A 24,853-nucleotide genomic window follows, 5' to 3' on the forward strand; every position below is an offset into this window, starting at 1 on the left:
TCTGGCACACATCGCAAGACCGGACAAAACGCTTGGTGTCTTAATGCATCCCAGGCCAGTATAAATCTCCGAGGAAACGGTCGGTAGTACGTCGAACGGCCTGGTGACCAGCCATGATGGTTTCGTGAGCAACTTTCAGAATATAGAGTCGAAACATTTTTGGGACGACTACTTGTTTGAAAGTTCGTCCCCTAGGTAGACTGCAGTGACGGTACAAAAGACCTGCGTCTTCAGGATAAGATCACTCCGTGTCTTTCTTCGAACAAATTCGCGTGACAATCTTACTGAAGCTAGTCTTAAGACTTGTGTCCTTTTCCTGTTCCTCAGCTAGTTGTGCTGGCGTAATTTCTGACGAATCAGCGAACGGCACTTTTATCACTAAGTCCGTTTTCTTCTGCGCCCTTGCGACGGCAGACACTATGTCCGACATTCCTCCAGATGCCGGCGGTGGATTCGAATTATTTGCTTCGGGAGGCACCTCTAGACATTCTCGATCACGATCTGGTTCATGTGGCTACCTGACTCCTGGAATATTGCCAAGTACGAGGTCATATAGAGGATTACTCATGCATAGTGCATTTACGTCCCAAATGGAGTAAAGTGTATGAATCCGGATGTGGGTTTCGGGTTCGTCCTTGCCATTGCCATCCAACAGTACAACTTTCCTGCTTTTACCAGTTAGGCACTCATCGGAAACCAAATCACGCAGCACAATGGTTGTGTTCCTGCCTGTATCTCGCAGACCGCGTGCTACTTGTCCTAGTACTCGTCCTTCTACAACTGCACAGTATCCACCACGACTGCAGGCGGCTTCTCGATTGTTTTGCCGCATTGAATTGTAGCGCATGTTCGTTCCATGGATTCAGCCAGCGAACCAGAACCTCGATTTTCCGCATTGTCTGCTATGACGCAAGATACGTGCTTCTCCTTCGCCTTAGTCTTGCAGTCAGCTGTTTTGTGTCCAATCGGCCCGCATGACTTGCATTTCTCAGCGTCTCTTGAAGCGCTTCGACAATCAGGCGCCGTATGTCTTTTGCGGTAGCAAAGAAAACAAGTCTGCTGCTGTTTGTTCTGGGGTACATCACTGGGTTGCTTGACCCTCTTGACGTCATCTGCTACTCTCCCAATATTATTGATACCCTGGGCTTCAACGAAACGGTCGGCTGTGTGCGCAAGAGATGTTAGGGTTTTGCATTCCCTTTTCTTGAGGAAGATGGCAAGCTCGGGGTGGCAGCAACGCAAGAACTTCTCAGCGATAACGTGATCGCGGAGGTCTTCAAACGTTTCACTAACGTCAGCAATCGCGATCCAGTTGTCGAAGTAGCTTGCAATGCGTGCGGCAAACTGTTTTCCCGTTTCGCCATCTTCTGGTCGTACTTTACGAAATTATTCTTTGTACCCTTGGGCTCTAAATCTGAAACGTTAAAGAAGCGCCCTCTTCACCTTCTCGTAAGCTAGGGAGTCAGCAGCAGTCATACGCCCAATCACAGTTAATGCCTCGCCAGTCAAGCACACGTTTGTGGCGAAAGCGCATTTATCTCTAGGCCAGTGCTCGCCAGTGGCTACGCGGTTAAACCTCTGCAGATACGCGTGGAGATCGTCGTGTCGTTCATCGAACAGCGGCAGTAATATCTGTGGATTGAAGCAGCGAAGGCTTGGTGACGTTACCAGCGCGGTTGGGGCCGATGTCTGCCTCTCCGCTCCTTCCTGATGCTTGAGCTTCAGCTGCAAGATTTGTAGCCGTCTTTCGTCAGCTAGCCACTGACTTTCTGCTGCTCCTCTGGCTTCTTCGTGCTCAGCTGCTCGGTCATCCCGCTGCCTATCCTTTTCTCTTTCCATCAACTCACGAAATTTGGCGCCAAACATGACTATTGCAGTGGCGGCTAACTTGTCTAAATCCATATCGGTCGTATAGTGTTGCGTGTATACACCCCAATGCTGGTCTCCACGTTTGGCATATTACTGGCGGAAATGGCAGGCTCGCCAGATTGTGATGGAGACAAACTTGCTGTTTCCTTTGGGCCCAGGATCCTTCTAATAAGGTCACGGCCGACGGGAGCTTTTTACAAGCAACGCAGACAATACAGACACGCTAACACAATACAGACGATTTACACACACGCGGACTAGAATTGGGAAGTCGTTTGCCCTTCTGTATAAGGATGTACCTCGCACTAATGCATCAGGACTCGCCGGCGTGCGTCAGTGTGTCGGATAACATGACGGTTGTAGTTGCGTAGTGCGTCGCTGCGTCGTCTGACACATCAAGACAGCTGGCGTTTTGCTTGCGACGGCCACGTCTTACGCCATCATGATCACGCTGCTCCTTGCCGTGATGTTGAAGCAGAAGAACCGAAAACCGGCAGAACACCACGTCAATGCTTTAGCTGGCACGTAACGCCACACCTGTAACGCCTCGGCCGCTAGAACGTCGGGTTCGGTAGGCAGACAGGTAGCTCAGGCATCCCGCTGCCCAGCAAGAAGCACTGCACCAGGCCGCTATAACAGCAGGCCACTGGTACGCGGGAGAGCCCAGCCACGAGCGGGATGTCCGAGCAGGTCCGCACGGTAGCAGGACACCCGGTCCCCGGTCATCGAGCCTTCAAGCGCCGTTCTGCCAGCTGCTGTTGGAGACATCCGCTCGCTCTCACGCTCTGCGCGCTCTGCACGCCACTTCCTTGTTGGTGGCAGTGGCCCTCCTCCGCAATCACCATCACCAATTCTCTTCTTGTTTTTACGACAACACAATCATCATTACAAGCTGGTCTTGTCAGCACCACACGCCACCTTCGACATCGTCACATCTAGAAATGACTCATTTTGTTGCTCCTGAATGCTATGGACAATCAGGTTTCACCGCCGACTTATTTTTTCCTGTTCATCACTTTTTCTGTTCATATCATTGATATTGTTTTCGAGTTCCGGTATTCACTTTAAGCAATCGAAAACTTGCTTTTCCAGCTCGCTATCTTTTCGGCTTTCTTGTCGATTGCACTAAGTTCCTGGTTTGTGACGTCTTTTTTTTCTTCATTTCCTGTATGTCATCCGCAATTGCTTTTAGTTTCTTTGACCAATCGCCTTCCCTCGGCCCCGGATTGGTTTCTATATCGCCACTCACTAGCAACAGGGAGCACAAAGAAATGGTCACTTTAGTAAGCGCTACGAACAATTACCATGGGAATGACAGCAAAATTAGGTAAGCATTATTGCTACGGTAACATTTTCCGTATCGTTCGCCCACCTGTACAAGAAGCATGAACGGGTTCGAAGGCTACATCATGGCGTCGCTGCCACGCCCACTGCTGAGCGCCGTAGTGAAGATCACTTTTATAGTCCTGTTGATACGTGCTGCCGCCCATACCCCTGGTGGTTCCGATGACGACATCGTTGCTCCTCCAGGGGCAGTTTTTAGGTGATGAAAGATTATAGGCATCAACATTTATTGATCGTTGACAAAGAACAGAGGCGGCCATAACGGGACATTGTTATTTGGTGATATTATCGCAGGAGCCAGCAGCCATCCCACCAGAACCTATACAAGAAGCATCAAGGGGTTTGAAAACGGCATCATCGCGTCGCTGCCATACCCTGTGTTGAATGCCGCAGTGAAGATCACTTTTATAGTCCCGTCGATGGATAGATGGATGGATGGATGGATGTTATGAGCGTCCCCTTTAGGACAGGGCGGTGGGTTGCGCCACCAAGCTCTCGCTGTTATACTGCCTAATGTCCTACCTAGGTTAAACAATAAAAAAAATAAACACTATGAACTCCCACACCCACATTTTCTTATCCCCTATTGCTAACTGTGTTTTGTACGTCTCCGTTTTTTGGCGTTTCCCTACTTTTCGTCCACCAATCCTCCAATCGACTCTTACTAATGCCTACTGCGCACATGTTTACTTTTCCACTGCTCCCACTGAATCCAAGGGCTTCAAGGAGGCCAGTGGTGCCTCAATCGACCGCTGGGTAGACGTCTTCACATTCTAATAAACCGTGCTCCATAGTTTCCCTAGCTTTACCGCAGCAAGCACATGCTTCTTCTTCCTTCTTATATCTAGCTTTATAGGTGCGTGTACATGACCTTTATACATGACCGGGGTTGTAGGAGAAGTATGGGAGAGGCCTTTGCCCTGCAGTGGGCGTAACCAGGCTGATGATGATGATGATAGGTGCGTGTTCTAATGCATCCCAATCTCGCTTCGAAAAGTAGTGAGCTTCCCTTTGACTTCTCATCAATTGTTTCTTTCCCGATGTCGTTTTTTTCTCGTAAGTAGTTACTCATGGCAGCTTTCTTTTCCATTGCCGCCACCCATGAGATTATTTCAGCCTGTCTGACTTTCTGTTGGACGTCCCTTCTTGCTGAGTAGCCCACCCTACGGGCCGCATACTTTTTGGTAAGCTTCCTTGGTAAGGGAAGACGCCGAGGAGGCTGGGGCGCCCTCCCGCCACTAGTTTTGGTGTCAACCTCGGTGCTGTGGCACCCACTTTTGACTAGTTTCGGTATCAACATTGGTACAAGACGCCCACTAGGCTGTGGCGCCCTCTCTTGACAACATTCCGTATCAGCTTGGGTGCTGTGGCGCCCTCTCTTGATTAGTTTGGGCATCAGCCCGGGTGCGTGTCGCCTAAGAGGCTGTGGCGCCCTCTCTCGACTACTTTTGGTATCAGCCTGGCTGCTGTTACGCCCTCTATTGACTAGTTTCTGTATGAGCCTGGGTGCTCTGGTGGCCTCCCTTCACTAGTTTCGGTATCAGCCTGGGTGCTGCCAGGACCTCTCTTGGCTACTTTTTGTATCAGCCTGGGTGCTGTGGCGCCCGCTCTTGACTAGTTTTGGTATCAGCCTGGGTGCTATGGCGCTCTCTCTTGACTAGTTTGGTATCAGCTTGGGTGCTGTAGAGGCCTCTGTTGACTAGTTTCGGTGTTTTCCTGGGTGCTGCTATGCCCTCTTTTGACAAGTTTCGGTATCAGCCTGGGTGCTATGGCCTCTCTTGACTAGTTTCGGTATCAGCCTGGGTGCTGTGGCGCCCTCTCTGGACTAGTTTAGGTATCAGCCTGAGTGCTGTTACGCCCTCCCTTGACTAGTGTCGGAATGAGCCTGTGTGCTGTGGCGGCCTCTCTTGAATAATTTCGGTATCAGCCTGGGTGCTGCGGCGCCCTCTCTTGAGTAGTTTTGGTATCAGCCTGGGTACGTGACGCTCAAGAGGCTGTCGCGCCCTGTTTTGACTAGTTTTGGTATCAGCCTAAGTGCGTGAAGCCCAACGACATTGGATGGACGACATCCCCTGCCCCTAAAGTGCTCCGCACTTAAGAACAGCTTTGTGTTTCCTCTTTTGCGGAGTTGAAAAGAGAGAATCTGTAAATGGCTTAGCCAGTTGTACCTTTGGATGTTTTTTTTTTGTGGGCGGCTGAGAGGCCTTAGCGCTAGTGGTTTATTTTTTACTTAAACTCCTGAGAAGCTCCTTTTATTTCTTCCGAGAGCTGCCTTTTTTCATTTTTCGTGTTGTTTGCATGCTGTTTTTTTAAACATTGGTTGGATTTATTTTGTTCCTTAGCGGCTGCTATGCAGTGGGTGCGATTTCTCTGGAGCTCTTGGGCCTTTTTTGTAAATGTTTGTCCAACTGGGACACTTGGTATATGCTCGCCCTCACCGCAACACGCTTGACACTCTCGTTCCTTTTTGCCATCACCGCAATCATACGGTCGTTAGTACTCTATGGCTCGCTGAAAATGGTCAGCGACTCTCACGTCTGCAGAATTCGGCTTTGCAAGAAAGCTCCAAAAGAGGCTAAAGTGCTCGACACCTGATTGTTGGATATCACTGGATGGTCTCTCTTGGCTTTTGACTTCCACAAGAAAGTGCGGTTTATGCCAAAAGCTGCTAATCAACTACAATGGACTGTATGTTGTCATCCACAAGATAAACGAATTGAACAATACTCTCGTGCGCCGCACGAACACTGCTAAACGCTATGCTAGGACAGAAGTTGCGCATGTCGCCACACTGAAATCACGCATGCCCCGACAAACCAATGACTCGCGCAGTGGGCTTTGTCTGCAAAGAGTGGTATGTTGCATACAAGTGACCAAAAGAGACAGGGGGATGAGTGGAAGCGGAAGAGCAGAGCGACAACTGTGCAACGGCCATTCGTGCTGCTGGTAGTCTTCTATACCTGCTGCTCAAGGCCTAAACAACCCTTTTCTCCGTGCTCGTAACAATATTGCGCATGTCCACCAACAATTTATCGTAAGGTGTGTAACAGCGCCACACAAGACAAAGGAACGAAAAGGAAGGAATTTTGGTACTTTTGTCACTCTTGATTATGTGAAAGTTCCTCACAGCTGTCTTGATGTATCTCTGTATCCCGCGCATCTCACAGTTTTTGAAATGACACCCATATATATAAATAAATAAATAAATAAATAAATAAATAAATATATATATATATATATATATATATATATATATATATATATATATATATATATATATATATATATATATATATATATATATATATATATATATATATATATATATATATATATATATATATACTGCGTACTTTGCGTGGTCACGGGCGCCGTATCTCGAAAGCGATCTGCAGACGGCTCATATGCCTTCGTGCGTGCTGTGTTCTCGCCGCTCAGTTTGCGTGGAAGAGATAGACAGCATGAAGCATACATATATATATATATATATATATATACATTGACGCGTGTACTTATCTTTATCGGGCGACCACGTTTCGCCACCTAACAAATGTAATCGCACAGCGCGGGATGCGCCTGCATGTATCCGAAGTTTCTGGAAAGTTATCCATGCTTCTATATCCGGCTGTCTGTTGTTGCCGAACCCTGTCTTATCTGATTTCATCGCGTGACGCGAATGGTGTAGAACTTTGTGGAAGGCACGCGGGTCCGAACGATTAGTCTGGAACATTCGACGACTGCAGTATAAAAGCCGACGCGCTTGACCCGCTGATCAGATTTTCGACGATCGCCGACTGTGTTCGCCGCTATCGTTGTGCTTTAAGTGTACCATGTTTTGTGGGCACAGGTTCGCCCAATAAAAGCTAGTTTTGCCTTTCACACTACTGCTACTGTGTTATTTAACGTCACTACCACCTGACAATATATATATATATTTTGTTATTACTACGATATGATCGGGCGATGCTCCAGAGACGAGCCGCCGCGAGAACGACGACGAAGTGGGTCTGTACCCTTGGCGCGAACGAATGTCGGCCTGGCGCTCTGGCTCTAATCCAGTGTAAATAGCCTATAAATAACCTCTTCCGTCTGTGGCTTTCTACACGTAACAATCTGGTGGAGGTGAGCGATCCCCGTCCCCGCCACAGAACTCCGAAGTGGTCGGTACATCGAACTTGTCACCATGCCTCCCGGTGACGAGACCACCTCTGTAACAGCTTCGGCTTGTCCGACTGCTCCAATCATCACGGTTGCCCAACATCGCGACCCTGGTGTGTTCTCTGGCCTGGAGGGAGGGGATGTTGACGAATGGATCAATCCATATGAACATGCTAGCGCTAATAAGAGGTGGGACCCAAGCATTATGCTAGCCAATGTCATCTTTTATCTCGGTGGCACCCCACGCGTGTGTCACCAGACGCATGACGACGAGATAACCATTTGGGACAGTTTCAAAGAAGAGCTACGGGAACTGTTCGGCGACCCCATTGGCCGCAAGGCTCCTGCGAGACAGGCTGTTGCATCTCGTGTTCAGACATCAACATAGCCGTATGTTTCATACATCCTCGGCGTCTTGGCTCTATGCCGCAAAGCTGACGATACTATGTCTGAAGCAGATAAAGTGTCGCATGTTCTGAAAGGCATCGCCAACGACGCTTTCAATTTGCTTGTTTTCGGCAACGTCTCGACTATCGGCGTCATGATTAAAGAATGACGTTGCCTTGAACAAGCTAAGAGCCGCCATGTCTCAAACCACATCACACGGCTACCCAACACTGCTGCTACGTCGACATATGAGGGTCGACCGCGCCCGACCACCTCCTGTGACGATGTCACCCGTATTGTTCGCCGTGATCTCGAGGACGCATGTTCGCCAGCTTTCTCCGCGACGCCGCGCGATCCGCCAGCAACCCCGATTGCGATGATTCAGGCCGTAGTCAGACAGGAATTTGAGAAGATGGCTCTGAGCTCCGTGTGTTCAACGTCTCAAACCAGCGTTCCCCAGTTGTCTATCAGTCCTCCTCGTCACCGGCAGTCCTTTTCTGCCTTTTTTTCTGCCTTTTTGCTCCTTTTTTGCTGCTGTCGCATCGGCCACGTCGCTCGTAACTGCCGCAACCGATGGCGACCACGTCCTCGGACATACGCCACCACTTATTCCCGCACCTTTGGACCTTCTGTTCCCTATGCCACTTGCCATGAACCCACTGCCGCTGATGCTCCTGCTCCGAACCTTCTCTACAGCCGCTCGCCCTCACCTCGATGCCATCAGTCTCGTTCGCCCCAACACCGCCGCTTCTGTTCGCCGCCTATCGCCTCCCGGACCCAGCCGGAAAACTAGGCACTGCAGCTTCTGAAGGTGAAGCTTCGCTGTCGACCCTGCCTTCAAATCCTCTGCTCACGTTACCTACGAACCAAAACCTTCTTGACGTTGACTGCTATCCTGTCACTGCACTCATCGATAGAAGCGCACATCTTTCTATTATGAGTGATGCCTTCCGACGACGACTCAAAAAGCTCCTCCCCCCAGCGTCCGCACGTGTCGTCCGCGTTGCGGATGGCGGTACTGTGCCTATCGTTGGCATCTGTAAGGTACGTGTCAGCATCGCCGGCCGCCACACTCCTATTCTCTTCACTGTGATTGCTCACTGCTCCCACCACCTAATTCTCGGCCTCGACTTTCTCTCCGCGCATTCTGCCCTTATTGTCTGCTCTACCAGTACCCTTCGCCTTGAGTTGCTGATTCTGTCAGAACCTTCTGACGCACCCCAGTGCCGCTTACGCCCCACGGGCTTTCTTCGCGTGCCGCCTAAGTCAATAGCCTTTATTGAACTGTTGTCTTCCACCAGTTCCTGATGGCGAGTACCTCGTCACTCCTCTGCCCGACATTCCACTGCATTATGACGTTACCGTGCCTCACACTACACTTACTGTTTTCTAACTTATGATTGGCAAAGCAAATTCTACCGCCTTGCCAACGTTGATTGTCTCGGTGAGCCTCACGTGGCAGTGTTATCAACCGATGGTTCTTGCGAGCTTCGCAGGCCCCTCGCGCCAGCCTCATGCGCCGATCTCAACATAACTAAAATGGTTGCGACGTACCTGTCCTCTGCGCAGGCAGAAGACTTTTGCCAAGCATTATCGTCCTACCGAGATATTTTCGACTTCGACGATCGCCCTTTAGGCCGGACGCTCGCGGTCAAGCATCTGATTCTTACTGGCGATGCTACACCTATTCACCGACGACCATACCGAGTTTCTGCATCAGAACGCCGAGTAATTCAAAGTGAAGTGAACAAAATGCTAGATGAAAACATGATTGAGCCTTCTTCGAGCCCATGGGCGTCACCTGTGGTGTTGGTTAAGAAGAAGGACGGCACATGGCGCTTCTGTGCAGACTACAGTCATCTGAACAACATTACTAAGAAGTATGTCTACCCGCTCCCACGTATAGATAATTCCCTCGACTGCCTCCATGGTTGCAGCTATTTCTCTTCTGTTGATCTATGTCTGGATACTTGCAGATTCCTGGACAGAGAAAAAACCGCGTTCATCCCACCTGATGGCCTATAACAATTTAAAGTAATGCCGTTTGGATTATGCAACGCCCCTGCCACCTTTGAGCGTATGATGGACTCCTTGGTCCAAGGTTTCAAATGGCCCATTTAAGGTAATGCCGTTCCGATTATGCAACGCCCCTGCCACCTTTGAGCTTATGATGGACTCCTTGCTCCAAGGTTTCAAATGGTCCACATGCCTCTGCTACCTTGACGACGTCATCGTCTTCTCGCCAACGTTCGGCACTCACCTATAGCGTCTAACAACTATACCTGATGCATTTCTGAAGGCGAAGCTGCAACTTAACTCTTCCAAATGTCGTTTTGGCCACCACCAAATTACTTTTCTGAGCCATTTCGTTCATGTTTCCGGAGTACAGCCTGATGCCGACAAAACCGGCCCTGTCCAAAACTTTGCAGTTTCGAAGACAGCCGCAGACGTCCGAAGTTTTGTACGACTAGGCTCGTACTTTCGTCGTCTTGTTCCTGATTTTGCGACAATTGCTAGACCCCTCACTAATCATTTGAAGAAAGGTGTACAATTCTCGTGGGGCAGATCAGAAGCCACCGCCTTCTCTCGCCTCGTCACTCTTCTAACCTCACCACCCATTCTCGCCCACTTCGACCCTGATGCCCCTACAGAATTGCGTACAGAGGCCAGTGGTTATGGCACCCAGCTTCAGCGTTGCCAAGATCGCGTTAATGCTTATGCGAGCCGCCTTCTAGCACGACTGGAGCGCAACTATTCCATTACGGAACGAGAATGCCTTGCTGTTGTCTGGGTGGTTGCGATGTTCCGTCCTTACCTTTACGGTCGCCCTTTTTCCGTAGTCACTGACCATCATGCTCGCTGCTGGCTCTCCTCGCTAAAAGATCCTACAGGCCGGCTGCTTCATTTCGCCGACGAGCAACGTCGTGACACCTAGATCTGAGCACTCATCGACCGTTTTGAACACTCTCCGGCCGATGTCATTCTACGCCTCTTCGTCCTCCGCGACGGTACTCTGTACCGTGGTAACCTTCATCCGGACGGCTCTGAGTTCCTACTTGTCACGACGCACCAATGGCAGGACAGTTTGGCGTATTTCGAACCTATGACCGTGTACGTCGCCGTTTTTTCTGGCCAGGCCTTGCCCGTTCCGCATGACGTTACGTCGCCGCTTGTGAACTTTGCCAACGAAGCAAGAAGCCTCCCCAGCTCCCCTATGGTTACCTGCAGCAGCTCGACATCCCTGCCGAGCCCTTCCACCGTGTTGGCTTAGACCTTCTTGGCCCATTTCCGGAATCTATATCAGGAAGCAAGTGTGTTGCAGTCGCGGCTGACTACGCAACCCGCAACGCCGTAACTCGCGCTCTTCCGACCAGTTGCGTAACTCATGTTGTGGACTTCCTCCTTACATGATATCATTTTGATGTATGGTGCTCCGCGTCAATTTCTAACAGACCATGGCCGTACGTTTTGGCCAAAGTCATTGACGACATCATGCGGGCCGGCTACCTACGGCATAAATTAACCACCTCCTACCACCCCCAAACGAACAGCCTCACAGAGCGTTTGAACCGCACCCTTACAGATATTCTATCGAAATACGTTTAAGACGACCGCCGTGAGTGGGACCTGGCTCTACTTACATTACCTTTGCGTACAACTCTTCCCATCTTGAAACTGCTGGCTTTTCCCAGTTTTACCTCTTGTATGGCCAAGAATCGACGCTACTACTAGACACTGTGCTTCCGTCCACCACAGTTTCAACTAGCGGTTATGCCCGTGATGCAAGCCCCCGTGCTGACCATGCTCGTGAAATCAAGACAAATAGAAGTGTCTCAAGACAAATAGAAGCAACGCTGCGACCTCCGTCACCGTGATCTCTATTTTGTGCCCGGCACCGTCGTGTTGCTTTGGTCACCATCGCGTAAAGTTGGCCTTTGTGAGAAAATGCTTTCCTGTTATAAAGGCCCATATCGCGTGCTCCGCAAAGTGACCGATCTAACTTAAGAAATTGTTGTACCCACGCCCACTACGTCCTTCACTGTGACAACCAGTGACATCGTCCACGTCACCCGACTCAAGCCCTACAACTCTAAACGGCACTCGGGGCTTTTTTCTCCGGGGCGCGGGCCTGGGGAGGTGCTGGTGGGGCGTGGCGCGTCTAGGTTTCTTTCCGAGCGTGCTGCAGACCAGGGGTAAGGGTGTTTTTGTATTGTGTCCGCGTGAACGAGTGCTCTTCTTTTTCGCTTTTGGGACTGTGTCTGCGTGCCTGGTTCGGTGCTTGCTTGCTTTCTGCGCTTTATGCATTCGGTTATCGACCGAAAGATTGTGTTGGTTGACGGTTTGTAACGGCCGTTCTTTCGTCGCTTGTTTTGGCTTGTATGCCTCGCTGCTTGTATGCTGCTTTTGTTGCCTCGCTGTGCTGCTGCTTGCTTCTTTGCCTTGTTCTTTTTTGCTATTGGCCACGAGGCTGCGGTAATTGAGTGTTTCATTATATCGTAAATTAAAGCGGTTTTTGTTCCTCGCGCCATTGGTCCTTTGTCGTGCTGGTCGCGGCTCGCGGACCCCCTGAGCGAAGGCGAGAGGCCTTCATTTGGAGCCCAACGTGGTTTTCTTCTTTTTCGTTTCTTTTTCTGTTTCTTCTGGAGTACGCTTCCGCACCGCAGGGACCACGAGCACGGGAACAAGGGAACCGCCCCCATCTCGAGGCAGCTGGCAATTCCCCCTAGGCCTACTCGTTTCGCTCCGACATTGGGTCCCACAGGTCCTGCATCTGTACCCAACCGCTCTGACCCGCGTAAGCTCAATGAACGTTTTCATTCTACCTCTCGCTGTCCTTGCGCTCCGCTATTCCGCGCCATCCTGCCTCCGCAGAACCGCTTGACATTGCTTCACCATTCCGTCGGACCGCTTTTCCCGTCCACTTTCAGCACCAAAGGTGCACCGCCGGCATTTTAATGCACCTACGTTCGCGTAAAGTCAACAAGGGCGCGGTTGAAAATCATACTCGCCAAACCACTAGTACAATATCTGATAAAAAGGACCAGGGCGCGCCCTGACAAGATATGTCCAGCATTATTGCCCAGCTCACCGCGCTGCTCGTGCATCAGACAAAGACAACTCCAGCAGCCAGTTTCCGTTTGCAGCTCGCTGTGCCTACATATGAAGGCCACAAAGATAAGAAATCGGTGGCGGACTTCCTTCAGGAAATGCAAGATTACCGCGACGCGCAAGCCATTACGGATGACGTTCTTCAGCGCGTTTTGCCCGTTGCCCTGACGGGGTCCGGCGCCCGCTGGCGTCGTCGCCAGTCATTCCAAAGTTGGACGCACTTTGAGCAGCTACTGCGAGCAGAATTCCTCCCCCCAGACTACGTCGTCCGCATGAAAGACGAGCTTCGCGCCCGTAGTCAGGCGGAGGAGGAAAGCCTCCAAGAATACATACGGTCCTTTCAGGAGCTTTACGAGCGCGCAGATCCTTCAGCAGCCGAAACGGAAAGAGTCACCCGGGCAATCCGGCAATCTCCCCCACGCTTTCAGGCTTATCTAAGGGGCCGTACCTTCTCTTCGCATGACGATCTCGCTAAAGCGGCGTCCGATATTCAGGCGGCGATGTTGGCAGAGCTTACTTACCAGCCTCCACCCCCGCCTCAAGCCTCCATCGAGCCGTCTTGCGCGTGGCACGGTTCTGAAATTGCAGGCCCGGGGAATATGGTACCGCCTACAAGGGCGCTGGACCCATTCATTCACCGCACCTTTGCCACCCAGGTACCTTTCCGGCCTCCGGTCCGGGAACCTGCAACAACGTTGCCAGGCACTCGGGGCCGCAGCAGGCCTGTAGCGGCTGCCGCCCAGTCAGGCGCAGAAGATACACGCAGGGGCATTCCAGTCTGCTTCCAGTACGGAGGGCGAGGCCACTACAAGAGCCAGTGCCCGAGCCCGCCGGGCTTCCTCCAGAAGGGAAACGACGAGGGCCGGCGGTGGTGAGCAGCTACCCCTCACCGGCCAACGACCTACCGCGCCCCGACGCCCCCTCGCAACATGCAGGCTCTGGAACGACCTCTCCGGCAGCAGCCTACCATTACGCGGTGTCACTTGCAACATCGAAGCATCTTGCACGGCCGTCAAGCACCGAGCGGGGGCTGGCGTTTCCGAGACTACGAAAAGCAGGGTGTTTTGGTCGTCTCACCATCCTGCGGCCACGGCGCTGAGCCGCGGACAATCTCGGCTGCAGAGAGGGGGAGAGAAACGGCTCCTCACACTCGAATCACCACCGGCATCAACGGTAGTGGCTGTACCGGAAAGGTGTCACCCCCCCAGATCGAAGGCCCAGGATCTCGGACAAATGGTGAGGGCTTTGCCGTCCACGTTCAGTCTTCTTGACGCCCACCTTGAGAAAACACCATTGCTGGCGGTTAGAATGGCCGGCATAGAAGTACCTGCTATTTTAGACACCGGCGCTGCTGTTTCCGTTTTCGGCGATCGTGTCAAAAGTGCCTGACGAGGAGAAACTCCAGGCCATACTGCAGCTTCCACCACCAACAGACGTCAAGAGCCTGCACCGGTATTTGGGCATGGTGGGCTTCCCTCATATATATATATATATATATATATATATATATATATATATATATATATATATATAGGAGGAAAATCCAAAATATGCGCGTCAGGTTGCATGTCTGAAAACAAAACAATGCCTTAGACAGACAAAAGTAAGCACAGAAAAGCATTTTTTGCACTTCCAACAGCGTCGAAGCTTGTCTGGCCTTAAGTTGCGCATCGCTTGTGAAACAATTCTTTAAAACTGATGGTAGCGCTAAAAAGGACAGACACACGATGAAAAGACGACACGACGACGAGGCAACGCTTACCGCGTGGTCGTGTCGTCTTTTCATCGTGTGTCCGTCCTTTTTAGCGCTACCATCAGTTTTAAAGAATGCATCACCAACTAGCCCAGCACCAAGTTTTATTCTTGTAAAACAACGCTTCTCAGATGGAACGCTGACGCACTTTTTCGTAATTATCTCAATCTGCGTTCAGTGTCTTCAACATAAATCCTGGCAAGACGTACCTGTAATACTCGCACCTCTTGGCCGCATGTTCACGTAGGTCTGCCGAGTCAATGACGCTCTCTACTGTATCTGGCAAGGTCTCTTCAGGTACACCTCGCAGCCGACCGAACAGGTAGAGGCTCTCGTAAGCGGTCAGCTTTCCTAGCAATGCGTTACCTTGAGGGCAGTAGCCAATCCTGGATTGCCACTGCAGGGATCATAGGATCATAGTTCGACTTGACAAATCTGGTAAATGGATATAAAGAAATTATCCTTATATGCCGGTAGTTTCTACAAAAGCCGTCTGTTACAATGAAGCTAATATTGACAAAGTTAGGAAATGTTAGTACAGGGGTTCTATGCAGGATGCGCTGAGTTTCTCGTTCACCCGAGATTTACCCGAGTTTGCTCGACGGCAGTCAGTGAACGGAGATGGCGTGAAACGCGCATAGACTGCAGCCAAAAAAATATGCAGACAAAAAGCCGCGTATGACAACATGAGCGCCCCCTGCGCGGCACGCTGCTTCCACGTTTCAAGCGCAGAAGGCTCCACAACGAAACGCGCCAGCGCCGCGTATTGTTGTCAACGGATTATCGCAACTTAGCAATACCGTGACTGTCCCGCTGTCTGTCTGCACACTTGCCGTGAGCCGCTTGCCACGCCTATCGCGGGCGCGTCAAGGGCGTGCCTCCTCTTTCGGCAACTATCTTTCTATCCTCCATCGAATGCGAACAGGGTACATGCGGCGCATTCTTGCAGCTACGCTTTCGCTCAGACGAATACGTTAAAATACAACAAATAAAATAACGAACATTTTTATTTCTTTAGGTGTCTGTTTTTCGTTTTGAATGCTAGAAATTTCCGATGACAAACGAAGATCGAGCAAATTATTAAATTTTGCACTTCTTGTCGCGAGTGGCGACAGTGAGGCGAAAGCTTAGAAGCGGAAACATTGAAGCGGGCCGCACGCACGAGGCAGTTCATACGGTGAGAAGTCGCCTAGGGGCGCTACAGTGCTATTCTCAATAATGCAAGTGATCACCACTCTTTCTCTATTAGGGGAATAGAAACGCAGCGCCGTGGTACTGCTGTTCATCACAGGCGCCTTAAGGGCCCCACTTTACCAACTAAAAACGACACACTAGTCATAAATAAGGGAGCAACGGCCGTCGCTGCAAAACGGCGGTCCGTAGTGCCCGTAGTGACGCAGTTTAGTGAACATGTACCAGTTTATCTTTGTGCGCGAAGCCTCAGCGATGCATTGCGAAGAAGTGTGTGCTTCCCGTCGACAGAATTCATCGCTTGTCATCGCTTGCCCAGTGAAAGTGCCTCTGAGCGCATGTACGCAGTATTTGAGTGGTTTGTGCGCACCAAGGTGATTGCGGATTACTTATGCTGGAGCCAGCAGCGATCGCAGAAAGATATCGTAACGACACCGCAGCAATCGCATTTTGGCAGGTGAGGGCTGTTGTGTGCGGTTATGAAATGAGACTTCGAACTGAGGAAGGTGTTGGAATTGAGTGCGCAGTGCTTGTGATGAAGAAATGCCATTGCACTGGGTCTAGAGGAGCGAGCGATTCTTGGACGCTGATCGTGTTTACGACGTTGTGGCTCCGATACATCACCGATGACAGAGCAGCCATCTCAAACGACTGCTGTGATACGCACTCCTCAGCATCGCCGTCACCTTCGGCGCATCGACGCCTTGCAAGCAGCTACAGTGACGTGCCGATAATTATTTACTGTGCGCTACGTCGCCACAATGCAGGCAATGAAACCATGCTGTGGGGCCATCTCAGCCCGAGAAGATCTTTGCATAAGGCAACGGCAGTCAATGCTTTGTTTTTGATAGTAGTGCACAGTACATCACCGATGACAGTGTGTTGTGCGTGTTTTATGTCGGTGGTGAACATTGTTGATGCCTCTCAGCTCGGCACCACGTAGCTCTTGCCGAAAGATAAGTTGGGCGTGGCCCAACCATGGTGGGTGCGCACACAAGAGTTACATGCCTCGCACTGGGCGTGACCTCTGGCTTTGATTGACAGGCGAACTCGTGCTAAACTCGTACATTGCGAAACCCCCTCCGCGTTCAACTCTGGAACATGGCGGCGGCGGCAGCAGCAGCCTGTGTTATTGCAGCCAGCGGCAGCAAGCGTCAGTATGACCGTCTGGACCCGTTCGCGTACATGACCGCCGTGGAGCTTCAGCGTCATTTTGGCCTGTCGAAGACGTCAGTGCTCTGGCTGTGTGACGAGCTACGCGAAGACTCTCGTCTGTGGAGACAGCGTGGCGGGCTTCATTCGCTCACTGTTGAAGAGAAAGTCCTCTGCGCCCTCCGTTTCTATGGGACTGGGAGTTTTCAGGGAAGCGTCGGCGCCGAGCGTTACATTGGAGGTCATCAAACTACTGTGAGCCTTGGTGTCAGAGATGTCTGATGCGCTTATTGATGCGGCAGTGCGGAAGCGGTGGCTGGCTTTCCCGAAGACTGCGGCTGAGCGGGCATTTATAAAAGAACGCTTCTTACTTCGCGGAAACATTACGAACGTAGTAAGGTGTGTCGACGGAACGTACGTAGGAATTAAGGTGCCTTCAATGTCAGCGTTACTGTGATTAGCATTGAAGCAATTTCTAGACGCACCATATTGCCAAATTTGTCACATCTGTGTAGCCGACTTAAATTTTGCGTTACCGACGTCACACATGCGGCAGCCTATGATACTGATTTTTTCGCTGGTTGCTGACTTTTTACCGATTGTTCTACTTGTCTAACAGGGTGCCTTCCAAATGGCTCACTTTTTGGGGAAAGAGGTTAATGAAGTATAAATAGATAAATGGATATCACAAATTGTGTGAAATACCCTGTGAATGCTAATCTCATAAAGAACTTGGGGTTTTTTATGAGATTACTTAGTACTTAGTACAAGTTACTTAGTATGCATAATACTGAATTTTGGTCATGCGTCATCTATCGGCCGCACTATGAAACAGCAAGGCATTGCACAATTCGTTGCAGTGCGAGATGCGAATGTCGCGCCAAACCGGTTGTGCCTATGCATTTACGGCAAAATGAAAATACATTGAAAATCTTAGTGTGCTGGCTTGCATGAAGAAAATACTTCAGAGTGTTTGCTGTGTTCACTGTTGGTGCATGTGCCAGTGGTTCAGTGTATTTTCTTTTGGGGGGGGGGGGCAGCGTTATTCTGTATGGGCAAATCGTATATTTTCGTCTCATAATGGGGCTCTAATTCTTCAGCAGTAGAACAATGCAGATCCAATGCTCTGCAGAACTCGGTGTGCGTGAAGATGTCGTGAACCACCAAGGCAAAATTACGTATTGGGAGAAATGTGGTGCAGATGCCAATGAAAAGTGGGTCTTTAACCCGCCATGATAAAAATAAAGATCGCAGACCGAATAGACCTTTTGTACAGCTTTAGAGCAATGATTACACAAACTGTGACAAGCTCAAACGTGTAAAAGCTTGCCGCAATGCCAAAGTAGGCTGAGCGATATGCAGCATATTTTGGCATTGAACATGTCTTGTAAATGCTATTTTTATTGTAAGCCTCAAGCCTCGCTGTCACGCCTTTCCCCCCGGCACTCCCTTTACTGAAACACAGCACTGTCTTTCTATCGGTGTCATGATGATGATGGTAACGGCAGCAGTAAGGCTGGTTAATGCTTGCCCCTTTGATTCCTGCGAGTTTAGTGGTACAGAATATAGCACGTGCATACTCCTGTGCAGCAAAATTTTATGCTTGCGGTGATTTTTTGGAGAGCTAATTTGTGTTGGGCCATTTCAAAGATGTGCGCCATTGTGGCTTAATAACTAGAGCATTGGTGAGGTTGAAGACTGGTGTTTATTAGTATAGAAGCTTGAAGCTGAATTGCACTACATTCGACGGGACACAAAGAAGAGAAATACACACAACAGAGCGCTCTGCTGTGTGTGTTACTCTTCTTTGTGTGCCGTCGAATTGTTGCACGATCCAACTTCAAATAGAGCATTGGGCCTCTTTGGTGCAGGACCGAGGAAGTGTGAGCTATTCGACATCATGCCAGTGCCTTGCCACACAATTATGGAAGTCTGAAGGTTTGCAAACAAAGCTTTGCTTTCAAATGTACCTGCTCATGTAATACAAGCACAGATTGAAAGAACCATCATACAAAAATAATGGTGAAATGAATGGCCTTTGAAAATTTGTATGTTGACACTAATGACATAATAGGTGCCACAGCGAACTCGACAAATGTACTGGACAGAGCACTTTGTTCCCTATGTGAAGCACAAGCTTTCATTACATGCTGTGCAGATAACCAAGCTCAGTTTGTTTTAACGTGGTACACAACATTCACTGTAATCTGTTTTTGATTCTAAAGTGCCAAACACCACCTCTTTTTCAAGGATGTCATGGGAATATTTGGCGAGAACTGTTTACAGCCCCTCATAATGGAAGTGTGGCCAGCCAGCTTTGCTTGGGTGCCTTCATAGATTTCCGTTCCTGATCATTGTGTGCTCTCAAGTTGCTAAAGTCTATGCAACCAGTGCAAGACATTACGGGATTCTAAAGTCGGATACAACTTTAGGAGGCTGCAGAATCTGCACTTCAACGGCAGGTGAACACAAGCCTGCACCAATGGGCACACACTCTACACTGACGTCGTGCCGCTGGACGCACTAATACCCGCTCATTGGAGAGGGACTATTTCTTTAGACATGGAGGCTATAGGCTGCTGCGCTTTGGTCATCTGGGCGGGGCCTCTCCTGTCTTCTGAAGGTGTATCCGGCTAGCGGATGCCGCTTTTCAGACAACACAACAGGACAAAGTGTACAATTATTTGGCCTATGAAATGGATACATCACAAGTGAGCTATGCATGGGCTTAAGCTGTGTGAAAATTAGTACATGCAACTATATGACATTGTTAAAGAATATGTGGTATCGAACATGCATGTAATGGCAAGTTTAAATCGGGGAGTGTTGCATTCATGTGCACAGTCTATAGGTGATAGCATTATTAAGGTCGGGCCGTTTCCTGTCTTTTCATTGTGAAATACACACACCGTTCATCTTGTGGCTAATCAACACCCACTGTATTCTTGCACATAGAAAGAACAAACAGCACAATGACGTATATGCTGCATTAGTGTCTTTTTCATTTACACGGTCCAGGTTGTCTTACGTTTTCGCCTATTTTGAAGAGACAACAAGTGCATGTTACAAGTGTCCCAATATGCACAGCACAATGGTTACTGCAATAATTTTATTCATGCTCTTGAATAATAAACAAAATAATAAACTGAAAGCTCCTTTATAAGGTGTGTTCTGGGGGCTCGACTGGAAAGCAGTGAGTGCACTGATCCTACTGTTGCAGAGCAGCCCTCTGGACCTTGCGACACTCTCAAGAGCATGTGCCTGGCGCTCGCCTACTGCCACCAGGCGGTTGAGTGCCTCCAGCAGCAGAATGTTTTGCTGCAAAAAAGTGGATTGGTGGAATGAATCAACCGCATATAAACCATTATTTACAAATAAAAATGCTCATTGCACTATTGGTACTAACTGCCCTTAACTGTGGAAGCCTTTAGTGTATGCATAATAAAACAATTTGTCGGGACAACTTTGCTTTATTTTTCATTACGGGTTGTTTTTTTCAGAGCCAATTGTAATGTTTATTAGTGTGCCAACAGCTGAGGTGTCCTCAAACCTTCACCAGTCTCTACTGTCAGCACCACAAACCTATTTTTGTTCACTGCAGAATCAATGGTGCTCCCTACAATCCCGTCTTATGCGAGCTGATTGCCTCCTATGTCTACAAACATGATATTTTTGTCCCATTACGCAATTTTCTAGCATCTTCGGCTGCAGTTCTCTCTCCTTGACATCCATTCTGTCACGCTTATGTAATCACCTGTTATAAATTGGCAACAAGTGATTGAAGACGTGCATGGCCTGCCCACCGATTCCATTTTTTTTCGTAATCTCAACTAGCATATCAGTTGCCACGGTTTACTACGCGACTGTCTTCCTGCCTTAATGCTATCTCCAACAATTTTTGTTACTTCGCTTTCTGCACAGTCCTCGACTTCTGAAGTTTCTTTGTTAACCTCCAGGTTTATGCCCCTTATTGCATAACCGGTAGAATGCAACGATTCTAAACATTTTTCAAGGATATCGGTGACGTGGCGATCACGATTCGGGAATGCCTCCCATGTGCTGTTCAACCCATGAAATTTTTGTATAAGTTTCTTGCTTTATATCAGTACCTGCTATTGATATTTCACCTGGATAAAGATACTCTTCCATAGATTCTGCGGGCTGAATGTCACTGATGAATTTCTGTTACATCACGAAGTTAGTGAATAATAATAATAATAATAATAATAATAATAATATTTGGGGTTTTACGTGCCAAAACCACTTTCTGATTATGAGGCACGCCGTAGTGTAGGACTCCGGAAATTTTGACCACCTGGGGTTCTTTAACGTGCACCTAAATCTAAGCACACGGGTGTTTTCGCATTTCGCCCCCATCGAAATGCGGCCGCCGTGGCCGGGATTCGATCCCGCGACCTCGTGCTCAGCAGCGAAGTTAGTGAAGGTTACCTTTATCTTTTCAATATTTTCGCGGGCCCACGTACATGTAAAAGCACGAACACTCATTGGCTCTCAATGCCTTTTTTAAACTGCTGGACATTCAGTTCGTTACTACGAAAGTGACTTAATCCGTGCACTATTATTATGCTAAATATGAAACAGTAGAAATATACATATCTGCAATTTGCCGATGCCTCCGTCACTGTGTTGGTTGCGAGATCCATCGTCGGCACCACCTCCTTGCCGCATCGTAGCTATATCGGCTGTCTTCCTTTTGCACACACTATGCAATATTCGTGACGCTCGCAGTCACGCAGAGTGGAGGAACTCAGCGCATTAACAGAAGCATCACCGGATAAGTTGTTTGTTCAGGATTGTGCCGTGAACAGTAGGTACGCGTTGAGATCTGTAAAATCGTCTAAGCTATTCGCAGTCTTTCTGGGTGCACGGAAAGATTGCTCACGAAGGAACAGAACTATCCAAGAAATAGTGGTCAGAGTCGAGCCTGATCACTACGTCGCGCACTGCAAGCTCGTTGTACGAGTTTGTTTACACTGGGCTTCTTCGATGTTTATCCGCCATGCTCGCCCGATGAATGTATGGGATGAGGCCACCACAGCGTTCCCTCGTGGTATAATGCGAAGGGTGCTAAATTACAGATTAGTCTAATACACATTCAGTGTACATCTTGTAAGCTTTAAAATGATGTTAAACCACGTTAACTAACTAATAATAAAGTATTAAATGCATTTGTTTTATAACTCGCTTGTGCGTGTAATGCACTCGGTGGAACGACAAACAAGTGAAAGAAGGCGCGACCATGCACCGACGGTATGATCACGTGAGCCCCAGTTTGTCAACCGCCCAGAAGGCAACGCCCAAGGAATGATAGCCACCCAGAGTTAATCTAGATAAACCAATGAAATTGTAGGCTTGTCGAAAGATAAACTGTGTCTGGGTACCATTTGTGCTTTCATCTTGGGGTGTCGCCAGAGCTCGTGAAGATCCCGAGTTTCGCCAAACTCGGTGCATCCTGCATAGCACCCCAGGTCGACAAACTACGTACATTTCTTCTAGCTATGCAGCCGCAGCTGACCTTTCCCGCTGGTTATATCAGGACGAAGGTAGAGAAAGTCATGCGTACGCCTCAGGAACTTCACACAAGAACCTTTCTATTGCTAGAAACTTCTCTATAACAGCACATCTAGTTAGGCCGCAAGCTCGAAGGTTCTGGTTTAAAAATTCACGGACAATTATGATACTCCCTAATGCAAACTTGGAGCGCAGCTGTTTCTGTATATTCAATTGTGTGATATATATGGAGGCAAATAATTTGATTCTGAAAGACAGGGTACGCTCAGTGGCAGCGCTGATCCTCTGCTCAGGCAGCTCGTTCAGCAGCAGCGGCAGACGGAGCATTGCCATTGGTTGCGTCACTAATTGTTTAAAAAGAGTGCGCCAACACGGCAACGCGTGGCTCGCGTGGAACGCGTTCACCGGCGGCGGCGGCGGCGCAGGCGAAGTTGCGCATGCGCAGTGGGCTCAAAGCATACGCCGGCGCTTTGTTCCCATATATGGTATCGGGGGAAGCGCTCGCCGAATGCCGGGTCGCGGCCGTGGAGCACGTCTCGTGCGGCACTTCGCCTTTCTCCTCGTAGGACGACCGCATGCCAAGTTTCATCCTAGACGCCAGCGCTCGCTTCTCCTCTGGCGGAACGCTTTAATCTCCACCGGGTGTAGGCTTGCGCCGCCGCTTCCCTTCACGATCGCGCTCGCGTTCAGTTCGCGCAGCGCGAAACGTCTCTTGTTTGCGACGGCGCCTCTTCGGATGACCGGAAATAATTATTGTGTTAACTGTCACGACAGCAATGTAAACACGAAAGGGTTGATGCTACCAGTTAAATTGTGCCGATTGACAAGAAAATCGTACGAAAAAAGTAGACGACAGACATTGATTACTGCGGTGCGCCGAGGGAACTAAACAACTGGCAAACGAAGCGAGCTCGTTCACTGATCACTTCTGAGTGTACGACGGTTTTTATATGTAACCCACATGAATTTAATGATTACTCGGTACATAATCATTTCATTCACATAGAAACTTGTCCTGTCTTCTTTCTCGTGTTTTGTTTGTGTGTGCGCTGCCCAAGAATGGAAACCACTTCTGTTGTATGCATAGCAGTGGCCGAAGTTCACGCGTGCCGAGAAATTGAATATGTGCCCGATGCATTGAAGATCACCGTAGTTCATTCCCGCTTCACCACTGCACCGATCGATCGAGTTACTGGACGATACACGCCCGCGTCTTGGTCGCGCCGGAATTGCTGAAGCGGGAAGGATTACTAATACTTTCAACTTCGGACTCTTGAGTACTGTTAAAAAATGGCCAAGCTCTCTACATTACTGCCTCTGTTATATATTGTAGGGGACGTACTAGTTAAAATTGTGTGCGCATGTCGTACTTGTGCTATGCAGCGACATATTTTGTTTATTTCCGCACAGTGTCGATGGAAGTCCGTTGTCGCCATCAGAGACAACATGGATTTGTAGCAAACATATTGTGAGAAACTGCAAAAATGACTTTAGCTCGTATGTGTCGTATGCACGTGCCGCATCGTATGTGCTGACGATTTTTCCGGCGGCACATACGATGTCGTTTCCGATTACCTGCTAAGCGTCACCTACCTGGTTAAACATACGCTGCTCTTTCGCCGCATTGCAGCCCTAAAAATAATCGTCAAGCGTACCGATTTTCTTAAAGGCAAATAGAAGCGTGTACAGTGCTCACGGAATGAAACGCGTCGAGGTAGGGCTAAGTAATGCGCATACCTTCGTTTCCACCGGCTGCAGTTCGTGTCACATCGACGTTAATTTTGGCCCATACACTTACATCGGAGTCCTCGCCAACTTTTGTGACCAAATTCCTTGCGACATGACACGGTGCTGCCGCGTACTTTGCACGTATGCAGGGTTCTACTAAATGCTCCGTGTCGCATTTCATTCCGTGAGCACTGTACAGTCTGTTTCACACTTAGGGGAAAACTGGAAACGTATTGCATCGCGATGCGGCAAGCAATGGAGTCGTGCGGCGGCAGCACCTCGAGCAGGCGCAGACGCTCGATGGGTGGAGTCGTGATCTGCGTCGTCTGCTACGGCGGCGCTCTCTCGCCGCATATTCGGGAAGCGTGCTACTGTCAGGGGCAGTGCACCGATTTCATAGGTACTGCGGGAACTGAGCTGACATTCTTTACTAAACGTTGTGCGTCGCCAAACTCTGAGCCTTCATTGGCGATAATGGAGTTCCACACACTTCTTTTGACAACATGCTTCGTTTGTTCTTTCGAAAGGCCGAGGTACTGAGCGCGTGCACGTATATTTCTTCACTGTGTGTGCTACCGTAATGAGCAGCGACAAAACGCACCAAGACGTGCGCGCAACGTGCTCAGTCTT

At 49.3% G+C, this 24,853-nt stretch overlaps 2 protein-coding genes across 2 annotated transcripts in view; one reads left to right on the top strand and one right to left on the bottom strand.

Moving 5' to 3' along the window:
• LOC142583340 (phospholipid-transporting ATPase ABCA3-like) overlaps positions 1-24,853 on the bottom strand; it is a 122,418-nt gene that overhangs the window by 91,443 nt on the left and 6,122 nt on the right. Inside the window, exon 2 of the mRNA XM_075693761.1 lies at positions 14,830-15,017. Within this exon, the coding sequence (XP_075549876.1) occupies positions 14,830-15,017 (188 nt within the window). The remainder of the gene's footprint in view (positions 1-14,829; positions 15,018-24,853) is intronic.
• Positions 12,822-13,517, top strand: LOC142582102 (uncharacterized; the record flags this gene model as incomplete). Its single annotated transcript, XM_075691508.1, has 1 exon — positions 12,822-13,517. A coding segment is annotated over exon 1 (696 nt), but the record flags the coding sequence as incomplete, so codon positions are not given.

This window comes from Dermacentor variabilis, chromosome 5, assembly GCF_050947875.1.
Source record: "Dermacentor variabilis isolate Ectoservices chromosome 5, ASM5094787v1, whole genome shotgun sequence".
Classification (NCBI taxonomy): Eukaryota; Metazoa; Arthropoda; class Arachnida; order Ixodida; family Ixodidae; genus Dermacentor; species Dermacentor variabilis.